Genomic DNA, 14,315 nt, shown 5'->3' with positions numbered 1-14,315 from the left:
CACTGTGTCCTCATTATGTCTCTCATTTCTCATTCCATTCTTTTCTTTGGAGTGACCACATTTATCCCTCTCCTTTTTATTGTTTATGTTAAGGTATACTACAGCTACAATAAGACTCAATCTTTTTAGAATGTAGTTGTACTTTATGGTTCAGGCTAATGCATATAGTTCTGTTTACACCAAATCTTTTTTTTAAATGGTGTTGGACATTGAATATAGGGTCTCAAACATATAAGAAGGTGCTGTCATTCAGCCATATACCCTGTCCCTTTATTTTATTTTGAAACAAGGTCTCACTAATTTGCTGAGGTTGATCTTGAAGTCACTCTGTAGCCTGAGCAATCCGTAAGTTTGAGATCCTCCTGCTTTCATCTCCCAAATGGCCAGGCTGACAGGTTTGCGTTACCAGAAGTTTTTTGTACTCAGCCTTTTCCTTACCCTAAGTTTTGTCAACACTGACAGGCATTTTTAGCTTATAATTTTGCCTTTGCAGGGTGTCATGTAAGTATTATTAGAAACATGTAGCTTTTGTGTTTGGCTTCTCTTATTTAGTGTAGTGTATTAAAGTGTCACCCTTGAGATTGTGTGTAGTAAACATTTTTTTAAAATTATTGCTGTGTTTGGATGTGATAATATGGATGAGTTACAGGTTACTCATGTGTCCCTAGGTTTATGGCACTTCTAGTGTTTTCAGACTTTATCTCATTTTATTTATTCATTTATTTAAAGATAAAGTTTCACTGTGTACCTAAGATGGCCTCAAGCTTGCAACCTTCCTGAGTGTGTTACCATACCAGGTTTTACCTTCCTTTTCAATTCCTACTTAACCTATAAGGCATAGTGTGATTACTTCCTCCTTAGCAGCCTTTCCAGTGCCTTCTGTCTACCTGTTTCACGTTGCACCAAAGTGCTTGTGTCTCGAAGGCAGTTCATTCTCTCTGCTTCTGGCTCTTAGACTCAGCATTTGCTGTAAAGCCCAGCTTGGGTGCTCAAGTAATAATTGTTGAGTTCAGTGTGTCTGGTTTCCATTTCCACCAGGCATCATACTTAGTTTTAGGTTTTCATTTGTAGAATCATAGAGTTTGTTTTTGTTGGTTTGGTTTTTCAGGACATGGTTTCTCTGTGTAGCTCTGGCTGTCCTGGAACTCTCTCTGTAGACCAGGCTGGCCTCGAACTCAGAGAACTGTCTGCCTTTGCCACTCGAATGCTGGGATTAAATGTATGTGCTGCCACTACCTGACATCTTTAGAGATTTTTTATAAAGAGGTTCTGTGGTTAAATTTGGAAATGCCATCTATTCTATTGTCTTCTTAAATATTAGACCTGATTAAATAGTGGTTTTGAGAAATAACACATTAGGAAAGCCTGTGTATTTTTGTGTGTTGCTGGACTTTGAACCCACAGTTTCTCATGTGGCAGGCAAGTGATAGACCACTGAGTTATATTTCTCCCTCTAAAAAGCCTTGTAAACTGTTTAATGCAGTATTTCTCAAATAAACACTTAAGTACATTGTAGAAAACTAATATTCCTAAAGAACACACTTTCAGGAAAAATGCTAGACCCATTGTGTACCTGTTCATTTTATTCAGGAGGGATGTAAGACTCCCTAGTAGATGGCCTGAAACACACACAGACACGGTTTTTCCTAAACATACATGCCTGTGATAGCATTTAAACTATAATTTAGTCATAGTAAGAGATTAATAGCAATACAAGAAAGCCAGAAACAATAATAAAAGTTATGTGAATCAGATGTTGTGTCTCAGACCAGCAATCTCAGCACTCGGGAGACTGAGCTACTTTTAGCTCAGTTAACTATAACTTCGAGACCAGCCTTGCTACTACTAAATTGCAGGCCATCCTAAGCGACATAACAGATCCTGTCTCAGAAACAAACACAGAGATAACCGAAGCCATAATTGTAACTCAGTTGTACTTTCTCTGGTTCAGCTAGATACATAAGCTTGACATGATTTTGAAGGGAGAATTCGCCATACTCCAAGTTCTTATATGCATTGGCATGGGATCCATAGCTGGAAGGAACAGTAATTAGAAAGGAGGCAAATAGACCCTGTGAGAAACATGTGCCTCTGTGCTAATTTAACTTCCTGGTATTAAGTTCTACTGAAGAGCAGAAGACAGAGACTGAATAACAAGATTTAATTCACTGATCTTCAGTGCATTTCTGGAGCCCCTCTCTCTACCTTTCTAGAAGTTTGATTTTAGTGTTTTGGTTGTGGAAGAACCTTAGGATTTTAGAAATTCAAGAGGTCATTGCCTGGTTTTATAGATGATTAGATTGAGGTGCAAAGATGCTCTGCTCTCTTCAAGGCTGTGAGGACTGACCTGGCTCTGAACTGTCTTCTCAATCTCCATCTCAGTTGGGACTTCTGGTAGTCTTCTGCTAGGTACTCTTTGACTGACCCCATAAAAATATTAGTTTTGCTAAGCCTGGTGAACCAGTTCAGAGAACTTTATCTTATCTTGTATTGAAAGCTGTGTGTGTGGCGAGGGTTCTTTTTCTTTTATCTGAGGAATGAAAGTCATTTTTTTCTGGGGAAGTTTATCTATCTTGGCTTTTTTCTTTGTTGCAGAGCTAAGGACTGAACCCAGGGCCTTACTCATGTTCATGCTAAGCAAGCACTCTACAGCTGGACCACATTCACATTCCTTACACACTGTTTTTCTCTTCTCTGCACACCGAGTGTCATCTGTAAATATATAGTAATAGTGATACACAAAACTATAGATAAAGTCATTATTTGGATCCTCCAAAAGGTTCTGGAGACATGTTTGAGAACACGCTTTAGGATGAAAGGTTGGGCTCAGAAAAAGTTACAAAGGGACCCAACTTGAACTCACAACAATCCTCCCGCCTCAGCCTCCCAAATGCTGAGGTTACAGTTATGAATCACCATGTCTGGCTTAACATCTTGAATTAATCTAGCTTTGAGACTTCACATAGCAGCAATCCACTAACTTGTTACCAATTAATGCATCAAAGGAAAAAGTGGCTTAAGTCTGCCTATTACTCAGGTAATTAATTGTATTTTTAAAAATTACATCTTTTTAACAGGTGGGGAAAAGTGGCAATGTCCCAGCAGGCACTACGGTGGATAGTACCATCACACATCCATCTGAGTTTGACTTTTACCTCTGTAGTCATGCAGGAATTCAGGTAATTTGGAAACTGATCCAGATCTTTGACCAATAGGGAGCTATTTGCCAGTTCAGCAGCTAGCTTGAGTAGACTTGTCATTAAACACTGTGTTTAGCTTTGTTAACTGCTATGTTTCAGGACTGTTGTGTAGGGATCTCCGTGTAGGGATCTCCTTGTAGGTATATGAGGCAGAAATACTGTTGAGTTTAATAATTCGATTCCAGTTACTCGGTTCTCTAGGTAGCCAAGTCCTGCTGGAAATACATTAATCCTAAAACTCTCCCTCCAGGGAACCAGCCGTCCTTCACATTACCAGGTCCTGTGGGATGACAACTGCTTCACTGCAGATGAACTTCAGCTGCTCACTTACCAGCTCTGTCACACCTACGTGAGGTGCACACGCTCAGTCTCTATTCCTGCCCCTGCATATTATGCCCGGCTTGTAGCATTCCGGGCAAGGTATCATTTGGTGGATAAAGATCATGACAGGCAAGTTCCTCAGAAAAAATCTCTTCCTGTTGTTTTTAAAACAGCTTGTTTTAAAAAACAAGCTATACAGAAAACTTTTAAAGATTTAAAAGTCCTTTTAAGGGTTAACCCTCAAGGAACAATTAAAACTACATGAGGCTTTGAGAGCTTTTGATGTGACTTTTGGTCCAAGAAGTGCTCAGGCTTGTTTAAACTTGTGTCCCTAACAAAGTCTCATTGGGAGCTACCTGTGGTTTTCACATAGAGCTAACTGCATTTCAGTTCTGCTAAGGTTCCAGGCACCCTCAAAAGGTGTCAGGCAGAGCACCCTGTCTCCAGTCAGAGTAGTCACAGCCTGTGGATTCTACTTCATGCATGAGGGCCCCCACCTAGTTGATTTTGCTTCTAGTACAATCCAGAATTGACCAGAGTAAGTTGGGGCTTATGGGGAAACAGAATGCATGACTGTCCTCAGGTAGGATCTCAAGAGACTCAGACATTTTGACCTGTTACTGAGCTACTAATAAATGCCTAAACAAACTCTCTGCATTAATTTTCTTTCCCAAATGGCCATCTATAAAATATAACAGTTTCTGGGCTCTTCCCCAAGTCTCAATACAGTTGCTAAGTAGTAGACATTCCACTGCAAGTCTATTTCTGTAAGTGATTGAAAAATACGCTATTACAGAAAACACCCAGCTGTGGCTTTGTACCTTGCATTCTCTAATATACATTCATGCATTCAGTACATGCATTTGGTATTGTATGCCTAGTACTGTGCTAGGTATTAGAAAATAACAAGATTAGTAAGCCAAGTTTCTTTCCTGTGGGGATTTTGTTTCAGTGTGGAGGTAATCCAGGTGAATATAAAACTGATAATTAGTCTAACTCAGTGTAGGTAACCATGCAGTGGGGTATCAGAGGAAAGACAAGTAGAGATTTATAGCCGAGTGGGCAGGGCTTAGCTTTACAAAGGAAAGAGCATTTTCCAGGCAGAGGGAACTGTGAACATAAAGGAGAGAGAGCAAGGGACATTTTGGACAGTATCGAGTTTTCCTTGGCTGGAGCATATTACAAGGAAACAGCAGGCATGGGGCAGAAAACTGTGTTGGAGTGAGACTGTCTTTGCTAAGTGTAAAAGCTGTTCCTGGGCTGGAACAGTGTGAGTGGAGGAGGAGAGGGTGAAGCTAAAGATGACAGGACAATATCAGCATTAAAGAGAGAAGTCAGGGGCCAAGGGTGTGACTCACTGGTGAGTATAGTGCTCAGCACACGAGGCCCCTGACTGACTTCTCAGCACTCAAGGGATGTTTGCCAAACCCTATGCTACAGGGTGCCCCAAGGTGGATGTTTAGAAGTTGTGAGCACTCTGTTAGGCTCATAGACTCATTAATGTAGGACATTATTATTGTTAGCAAGTGAAAACAGAGTTGAGCCAGGCATGGAGGTGCATGCCTCAGAGGCAGGTGGATCTCTCTGAGTTTGAGGCCAGGGAAGCCCACACAGTAAGATCCTGTCTCAGAAGAAGAAAAAGGAGAAGAAGGAAGAGGGGGAGGAGAAGAAAGATACTTTTTCCTTGGAGATTTTATTCTAGTTAAGAAATAATACCTAGAAATTTCCCAATTAACAATCCCATTTCAGTTGTATCTAGTACTGTAAAAGAAAACATATTCTAGGTGACCCTGACCTGGACTTTGGAGTCAGGGAAGATTTCTGAGAGGGACATGACTTCTAATTGAAGCCTGAAGGGTGAATAGGAACTAACCAGACAATGGAAGTATTTTTGTAGGTGTTATCAAACACTTGGTTTTGGTGAACATTATTTAATTATTGCAATTATTCATTAAATATGTTGTACTGTATTTTCCAGTTGAACAAACATGTCTAAGGAAACATATATTGTTTGAGTAATCAAGGCTTCAGTCAAACGTTCTTGAATGCAAGACCTGTTTATGCTATTTGAAATAGTCTTCTGTTAATGCCTGGTTTCTTGTTTTGTTTTCATTATAGTGCGGAAGGCAGTCACATATCAGGACAGAGCAATGGCCGTGACCCGCAGGCCTTGGCTAAGGCTGTGCAGATTCACCATGATACCCAGCACACTATGTATTTTGCCTGAGAGTCTTGGAAAAGAACTCAACCAATTTGGCATCCCACGCATCCTCAAAATGTTGCAGATGCCTACTGCCTCTAGATAGTGCCACATTGATTCAGGTGGTCCCTACCAGCAGCTCTGAATAGTTGCACTGAATTTGTACTCTGCAGCGCTGTCTGATGCATCAACAAAATTGAGCCATTTAAAAAAAAAAATAGAAACTCATAGATTATGTCTTCTAATGCACTGGGCAGAATTTTTACCTCAACATGCAGGCTGATCAGCCTTGACTTTCTAAAGGACTTTCCAAGAAGGGTTTCTATGGATATTTTGCTAGCTGTGGTATTCACCGCATCTAGTCTTATAAGCAGAGTAGTTCCTTTTTCTGTGTTCGTTGAGTGGGGTATATGCATAAGTGGGAGAGAGAAACCAAACAATCTGTTTTATTTCCATGTAACTTTTTAATTGGATGGGTCCATAGACTTTTTAATGGAGATTTTTGACTTTGCCACTGTAAATGCCTTTAAGGAGCATTAATTTTTGAAAGTTTTACAGAATTTTATCACTTTCACTGCTTTATCTTACTGATCTCTTCAGGCCTGTGCTGTGCTGTACAGGCTGCCTGGCAATTGCACTATATTTGGCTGCAGATTTGAACAGGCAGTTCTCTTACTTGGTGGCTTTTGTGAATGTGACATAAGCAGATGTGGTGCGTGTCGCAGGGACAGATAACACTGCCGTTTTTAAAAGTACCCATGTTCTCCCTATTTGGAAAAAAATTAGCTGTTAGTATTTTTCCAAGTTTTCAAAAGTGCCCATTTTATGCTGCTGTGTGGTTTGTTAGAGCTAAATGATTTTTAAACTTCTCTCATAGAAAGTTAACTTTGGCAATAAGCATTTTTTAAGGTTCCTCCCCTTTCTCCCCCAACGAGGTAGTTTTCTAGATGATATTTCAGTATGGTTTTATCAACTATTTCTTATATATCATAACCTGGACATTCTGAAACCAGTCTATAAAGACACATATTTCCATGCCCTTTAAAATAATTGTCTTTTTTAAACAAACAAACAAACAAACAAACAAACCTATTTTACAGTCATAGTCTGTCCTGTCACTTCAAAAAAAAAAAAATCAGCTGGAACCAGGATGTTTCCTGATTGGTCAGGCTTTGCCAATGTATAAGGCACATTGAGTGATGCTGCACTTGAAAAAAGAAAAACAAAAATAAGTACCAGCATGTAAAAAGCTTTTTTCCCTGGGAATCAAAGCTGTGTGCACGGCTGCCTACAGTGTGGTTTTGTTTCCTCTTCTTTCAGCCTGAAAAGTGCTTGCTGGCCTTGACTTTCTGTTTTTCAACTAAAGCTCTGTAGAAGAACTTGATTTTATTTTCCTTTTCCTATAATAGATTCTGGATTCCTTCACAGGAAGATAGGTCTCTTTTTCTTGTTTGAACAAAGGGAGTTGATGTAAAGCCAGCATCAGTTAGAACATAGGGGAAATGTGCTCTGTATTTAGTGTAGGTGATACTTTGTAAAGGACAAGCGTTACATAGTCAAGGTAGTTCCACCCAGGGTTCTCAGCCCACATTTTACTCCATCCTGGAAGGACAGGGAGTGAAAGGTCAGAAGCTCTGTCTCAGGCTTCATTCCTCCTGGCTGAGGAGGGTGGTGGGGAAGAGACAGACACAATATGCTGAACACAAGTTTGCAGTCTCTATCTAGAAACCACTGGTGGGAAACACTGGATCAAATGGTGAAGGGTATTTGCTTGAACTTATTAGTTGGTTCAAGGTCCAGATCTGTTAAACGAAACGAACCCTCTCAAAATCCCAACAATATAAAGCACTGTTTCCCTTCAGTCTTTTAAACAAGCTCGTAGATATATTAATGTTTACATTTCCACGTGCTGTTGCTCAGCAGTGCCACCAGTGTTTGCTGAGACTGGTCTCCAAGTGAGTTTTATAATGTCCATTAATTCTATAGCACATGAGGATGAATGCAGACATCCCTAATCTCTGCAGACAGTGGGGGAAAAGCAAGGCCTATGGCTGAAGCACAACCTAGGCAGGAGCGAAGAGACAGCAGATGTTCGTTCCCTAAGATTTTCCTTTTTTGCAAATACCTCACTTGGATAATACAAATCAGGACATGTTGAAGAATGGCTGACTGCCGCTTTTATTGATGCTTGTTCAGGGAGAGCACAGAAGATACTCTATCACAGCCACTCTGGACCCAAGAGGAGGAAAAACAAAACAAAAAGGGAAGATTTTTAGAAGGAAAACCTGCCTGGAGTCTGTGATGTGAAGAACTCTCGCTGGCCGACTGGCCAGCAGGCACCACACCTGCACTGGAATGCCTAGAGCTCACCTGTTAACAATGCACAGAAGGAACTCTCGCTGTCCTCCAGCATGATGGAACATGGAGCAAGCTGGGTGCCCAGAAGCCTTGATCCACATTCCTGCCATTGGACTGTAGGCTTGACCTTGAACAATATACCTGAAACACCTCAGTCAGTCCTAGTATGCTGGGGTCAATCAGTGTGGTGGTGGAAGAAAAGCCAGGAGGCCTTTTTTTTTTTTTTTGGGGGGGGGAACTACCAGTAAGGGTGTGATACTGTTGTTTTGGACAAATGGAAAGAAATATGGAAGAGGTAGGATTAAAGAGTTGGGAAAAAACTTGCTGAGGGGTGAATAGTTAAGAGGTGGTTACTGCAAAATCAGAACTGCAGTAATACCATTGCAAACAATTAAAACATAGTTTTAATTAGGGTTGACAGGTAACCCCTCGAAACTGACCGAATTGTTATGCATGTGTCAATCAATGGGAGGTGTGCATTCTCTAGAAGTAGTGTTAGGCTGTTCAATTTTTTTAACGCAGCCTATTTAGGTGCTGTCAGATAGTGTGGAAGATTTTGGTGTAGCAACAGTAAAGAATAACAATTTGGGGCTAGGGAGCACAGGGCTGAGAGTGGGAAAGACCCAAATGTTGAACCAATTATGTTTTGTTGTTGTTGTTAGATGTTGAATCCTGAGCTGTTTATAAAGTGAACCAGCTGGCTTGATGCAGCCAGTGTTCTGGGTAGGCGAACCACATTGATTCTTACTGTAAATTCTCTATGCTGCTTCCAAAGGTGATTATTTACAAGCAGGCATTTCTGAATTGTCTGTACTTTAGGGTGTGGTGCCTAGCCTATCTCCTATTTCAGAGCTTACCTATCTGGCTCAGCTACCTACTTCTTCCCAGGAAAAAAAGTAATCTACTGTTTTAACAAGGATCCCCCTCTCTAGTTACCCACCCCTGTCTCCCAGACATGCTGTAAGATTCTCTTGCTCAGTAGCAAGGTGGCAGCTCTGCTTTCATTTTAAGAAAGCAGAGGTTACAGGCATCATATTAATACTGCTTCAACTTTTTTTCTTGTAAAATTAAAGGAAAGGTATTTATTTTATTGATCAACCATTTTCTTTTTTTTTAAATTTTTTATTAATTACACTTTATTCATTTTGTATCCCCCCATAAGCCCCTCCCTCCTCCCCTCCCGATCAACCATTTTCTTATCCCTTGCTGTTGGCATATTCATATTCTTTCTGTGTCTACTGGCTGAAAATGTTTGTGTTTGTTCATCTGACTGATAGTATGGTTTTTGTTTCTATATTGGTAGACTTGTAATGTTTTAAAATGTATTTTATTAATTTGGCCTGGATGTCTGTCGCCAGCAATACGAGGTACTTTCCAAGCTGTTAAGGAAGGGTTTGTATCCCTATGTCAGATAAAATAATGGTTGTTTAAATTTTTCAGAGTTTTTGTTGTTGGTGGTGGTATTTTTTTTTTTCAGGTTTTTGGGGGGCCTGCAGGGATATTTTGTGTTCATGTGTCCAAAAAGGGGGAAGGGGATAGATTGGCATTCTTGTGCTAAAAGTTGTTTTTCTTGTAAGTTGTGTAATAAATACGGAATATACTGTACTGGCATCATGCATGGCTACTTTAAACAGTATTGTTTATTTGGGAAAGTGGACAAAAAAAGAAGTGAGACAACTGTGTGTTTAACTTCTGGGTCTCCTTATATTTAGGAATTGCCATTTGGGAATTTTTGAAGGACTCCAGTAACATTTCACATATGGAAACTTTGACAAGATTCATCAGGGTTCTAGGTACTGCTCTCAATGGGAAGCTCTGGTTAAATGATATCTTAAGGAAACACTGAGAGAGTCCCAGAATTTAGGAGACCAAGGCAGGAAGATTGTTTTGATTCTGAGTCTAGCCTAGGCCTTAAAGTGGGACCCTGTGTGTTAGCTGCTCTTCTCTTTGATGGGATAAAACGGTACCAGGAATGGCCTAAAGGAAAATTGTTGTTGTTGTTGTTGTTTTCTTTGCTTATGGTTCTAGAAGGAGAGTCCACAATGGTGTAGGAAGCAAAGCATGGCAGCAAGGCAGCCTCAGTAGGAAGCTGAGGAATCACATCTTTAACCACAAGCATGAAACAGAGAGTGACCTAGAAATGAGACAAGGCAAGGTTCATGCTCCCAGGATGAACTTTCTCGGGCAAGGCTACACTTTCCATGGCTTCCCTAAACAGCGCCATCTACTGGGAACCAAGCGTCCAAATGCCTGAACCCCTGGGGGACACTTCTCAGTCAAACCACTGCACCAGGTCTAAGAAAGCAAACAAACCAAACCAAAACAAATGTCCCAAGACGGTGGCCAGATGCTTATTGTTATGACTAAATTTTCTAGAGCATCTCCCCAAATTCACCCAAAACACAGAGTCTCCAGTCTCTTGTCTTCTTTGCTTTGGGGGCAAGGTCTCTCTGTGTAGGTCAGGCTGATCCTGAGCTCTTACTCCTGCTCCAGTCATCAGAGCGCCAAGATTACTGACATGAACTACCATGCCCAGCTCATGACTTCTGAAACTTTCAACAGTAAAGAGTTGTAACAATAATGCAGAGATTTGCCCAATCTGAACTTTATTCTCAGAGAATTTAGTTTATCAGGAAAGAAAGTCCTGCATGCAATGAACTTCTGAGAAGGTAGGTTTTGGTTTTTGTTTTCCATCGGCACAATTTCTTCTCCTTATTTGTCAGCTATCAAACACACATCACAAATGAGGTATGTGCACTCTCCACCTAGATACTTAGAACACGGGAGAGTTACCTTCCTCAAACAGTTCATTCTAGAATCGGAAGAGAGGGACCAGGGAGTAATGATTCTGCCATACAAGCATGAGGACCCACATGAAAGCCAGGTGGGCATGGAAACTAGCTTGTCATCAGCAATAAGGTGGAGACAAGGAATTCCAGGAGCCAGCTTGTTAACTAGAGTAGCCACATTGGTGGCTATTTTGAGACTCAGCCTCAATGAATAATGTGGAGAATAAAGGATACTCCCAACGTTAGCCTCAAGCCTCCATATGCACATAATAGTGCACACATGTTCACCTATACATATGTGAACATGCACACACATCACAGACACATGCATAGTTGACTAGGCATAGGGTAGAGGAAGAGGTGGCACAGTTATATGAATGCCCATTCGTCAGGCACTTAACAGGTGCATCATCTTAGCATCACCCTTTTTAGGTTGAGAGTGGAATTCTCACTCTCAAGTAAAAACAAAACAAAACTGCTGGGTAAGGGACAAGGTTCATTCATGCAGTGTGTGCACATGGCCACATGTCCAGTCCCTAGCATGGCAAAAATAAAGTCAGCCGCTCAAGCTTCTGAGAGGTTAAATACACAGTCACTGAGTGGCAAAACTATAATTCGAATACATGACTGTTTAATTTCATGGCACCTACTGTTGAGCATAAAATGACAGATTTTCTGAACAGAAAGCAGCATTGCCATGGGAGTCAAGAAGGATTTTAGAGTATTATTAGCAGCTGTGGGACAGGGCATGAAGCACAAGCAGGCTGAGAACATGGACTGGGGAACTCCAGGCTCACTACTTCCTCATAGCATAGAGTAGCTATAATTGTCTGGATATGTTTTAGTTGTTGGGTTTTGTTGTTTCTGAGACAAGGTTTTTCTGTATAGCCCTGGCTATCCTGGAACTTTCTCTGTACATCAGGCTGGCCTCAAATTCAGAGATCCACCTGCCTCTGCCTCCCGAATGCTGGGATTAAAGGCATGTGCCACCACCATCTGGGGTATTTTTAAAAAGAGAAAAGAACAATTATGAACTTACCAAGGAAAAGAAGAAATGTTTAGAACTGTTTAAGAAACATTTTCAGAAGAGCTGAGCGTAATGGCACATGCCTTTGATCCCAGCATTGAGGAGGCAGAGGCAGACAGATTTCTGAGTTTGAGGCCAGCTTGGTCTACGGTAGTGAGTCCAGGACAGCCAAGGCTACACAAAGAAACCCTGCCTTAAAAATAATTAATAAATAAATAAATAAATAAATAAATAAATAAATAAATAAATAAATAAAGCAAAAACAAAACAATAGAAGCATTTGCAGGGCTTCTGTTAGGGGTAAGAATTACAAAGATGAACAATATGAGCTCTGGCCATTGAGTTTGTTTAGGAGGCTCCGGGTGAAGCATACAGTTAAAGAGGTAACTTAAGAATGCTCTCATAGAGTTATGATATTTCTTAGGGGACCTTCAAGGAAGCTTTTTACCCCCATTCACTTATTGGGAGTGCCTGTCAGGCAAAGAAAACTTGCAGAAGTTGGTTCTTTCCTTCCACCAGTATGATTTCTGGGAGTCAAGCTCAAGTCACCATCCTTGGCAGCAACACCTTCACCCACTGTGCCATCCCACTGGCCTAAGGGATGCTTTTTAGAAGAACTGATGAGTTAGCTGTCTTCTATGTAATAGTTTTTATGAGGCAGAAGGATTGCTGTGAGTTTTTAGCTCAACCTGGTCTACAAAACAAGTTCTAGTCCAGCCTGAGCTATCACACTGAGAACCTTCATATAAATACAGTGATGTAAAACTGTTCAGCCATGGAAAGAATGGCTGAGGGCTGGAGAGATGGCTCAGTGATTAAGAGCACTGACTCCTCTTCTAGAAAAATACAGGTTAAATTCCCAGCACCCACAAGGTGGCTCACAGTTATTTCTAAGTCCAGTTCCAAAGGATCCTTTGCTTTTCTCTGGCCTCTGTGGGCACCAACCACAAACATACACTTGGTACACAGACATATGTGCAGACAAAAACACCCACATAAAATTTTTAAAATGGCTGAAATCCTGTCTTGTTGACAACATGGATGGGAATGATAATCCATAGGTTAAACAATGTAGGTACAGAAAGGCAAGCACAGTATAACCTCATCTGTGCGCAGAATGTAAACTAATTTGTCTCTTAGAAGTAGAGTGGGATGCTAGGAACAGGTTACGGTTAGGTGACTATCATTAAATACAGAGTTCCAGTTAGGTGGGATTATCACAAAAGCCCTATTGTACAGCGCGGTGGGAGTTGGTTTATTTCTTAAAAATCACCAAGAAAGCCAACCTTTAAGCATTCTTGCCACAAAGATGCTAGAAGCCAGAAGAGGGCTCCAAAATTCGTGGAGCTGGAGTTACAGGAGGATTGCGAGATGCCTAACGTGGGTGCTTGGGAATGGAGTCCGGGTTCTCTTTAAGAGTGGTATATGCTTTTAACAGCCGAGCCATCTCTCCACCTCTGCTTCTCCCACCATCCCTTTTTCACTGTAGTGCAAGCGATTGAACTCATAACCTCAGCCTAGTTTCTTAGAGCTTAAGGGTTGGAGGAGAAGAAAGTGGAGGTGATAAGGTTGGAGACGGGTTGGATGCCAATTCATTACAGGACAGGACTTGAATGACATTTTAAGGAGTTTAGAGATTGTCTTATATACACAGACTCTGCTCCCTTCTAGTTTTGTTGGCAAGAATATTGCAGCAGCTGGAAGCTGAAATTCTGCTAAGAGAAGCTCAAGCTTCTCTTTTCATAAGCAAAAGTAGATGAGAGTTGAACTTGAGCAGCAAGGTTCAGTTAGAAGAAAGAGAGATGAGGCAGAAAATAGAAAAGGCCTTGGTGGCTAAGTGGATATGGGAAGTGAGGGGAGGGAGGGAGACTCATCAGGAGGGATTCCAGCCTCTGGTCCGGGTAGCTGGGTAAAGAGTGCGCCTACGAGGAAGAACATAGAGAAACAACAGGTTTATGGGGAGGAAGGTGGCAAGTTCAGTTTCAGGCAAGTTGTACTTGAGGGCCAGTCATTTGAGGAGAAAGGCAACGGACATCAGGATGTCAGTGCTGATTAAAGTCATTCAAATATGGTAGCAGGAGGATCATGCAGATGAGATGAAAAGCATGGAGCCCTGAGGAACTCAGATGTTTAAAGGCAGACAAAGGAAGAGTAAGGAAGAGACAAAGAGAGAACCAATTGTCCTAAAAACTAAAAGAAAAGAGGATTTCTTGCCAGGTATGGTTGTACACACTTAAAATCCAAGTACTCAAAAGGCAGAGGCAGGAAGTTTTAAGTTTAAGGCCATCCTGGTCCATGTAATAGGTTCCAGGCCGGGAACCCAAACAGGAGGAGAGAACCAGTTCTTGTAACTTGCAAATTATCCTCTGACCTCTTACACACACACACACACACACACACACACACACACACACACACAC

General features: G+C 41.2%; 1 protein-coding gene across 1 annotated transcript in view; it reads left to right on the top strand.

Annotated features, from left to right (window-relative positions):
- LOC129679706 (protein argonaute-4) overlaps positions 1 to 9,684 on the top strand; it is a 51,479-nt gene extending 41,795 nt beyond the window's left edge. Inside the window, exons 16-18 of the mRNA XM_055611079.1 lie at positions 3,078 to 3,179; positions 3,451 to 3,650; positions 5,640 to 9,684. Of these exons, the coding sequence (XP_055467054.1) occupies positions 3,078 to 3,179; positions 3,451 to 3,650; positions 5,640 to 5,748 (411 nt within the window). The 3' untranslated portion in view covers positions 5,749 to 9,684. The remainder of the gene's footprint in view (positions 1 to 3,077; positions 3,180 to 3,450; positions 3,651 to 5,639) is intronic.
- Positions 9,685 to 14,315: the final 4,631 nt, after the last annotated feature.

The sequence above is a fragment of the Psammomys obesus genome, unplaced genomic scaffold (assembly GCF_907164565.1).
Source record: "Psammomys obesus unplaced genomic scaffold, mPsaObe1.curated_primary_1811, whole genome shotgun sequence".
NCBI lineage: Eukaryota > Metazoa > Chordata > Mammalia > Rodentia > Muridae > Psammomys > Psammomys obesus.
The sequence above is the reverse complement of the archived record's forward strand: the minus strand, read 5'-3'. Positions and strand labels throughout refer to the sequence as shown.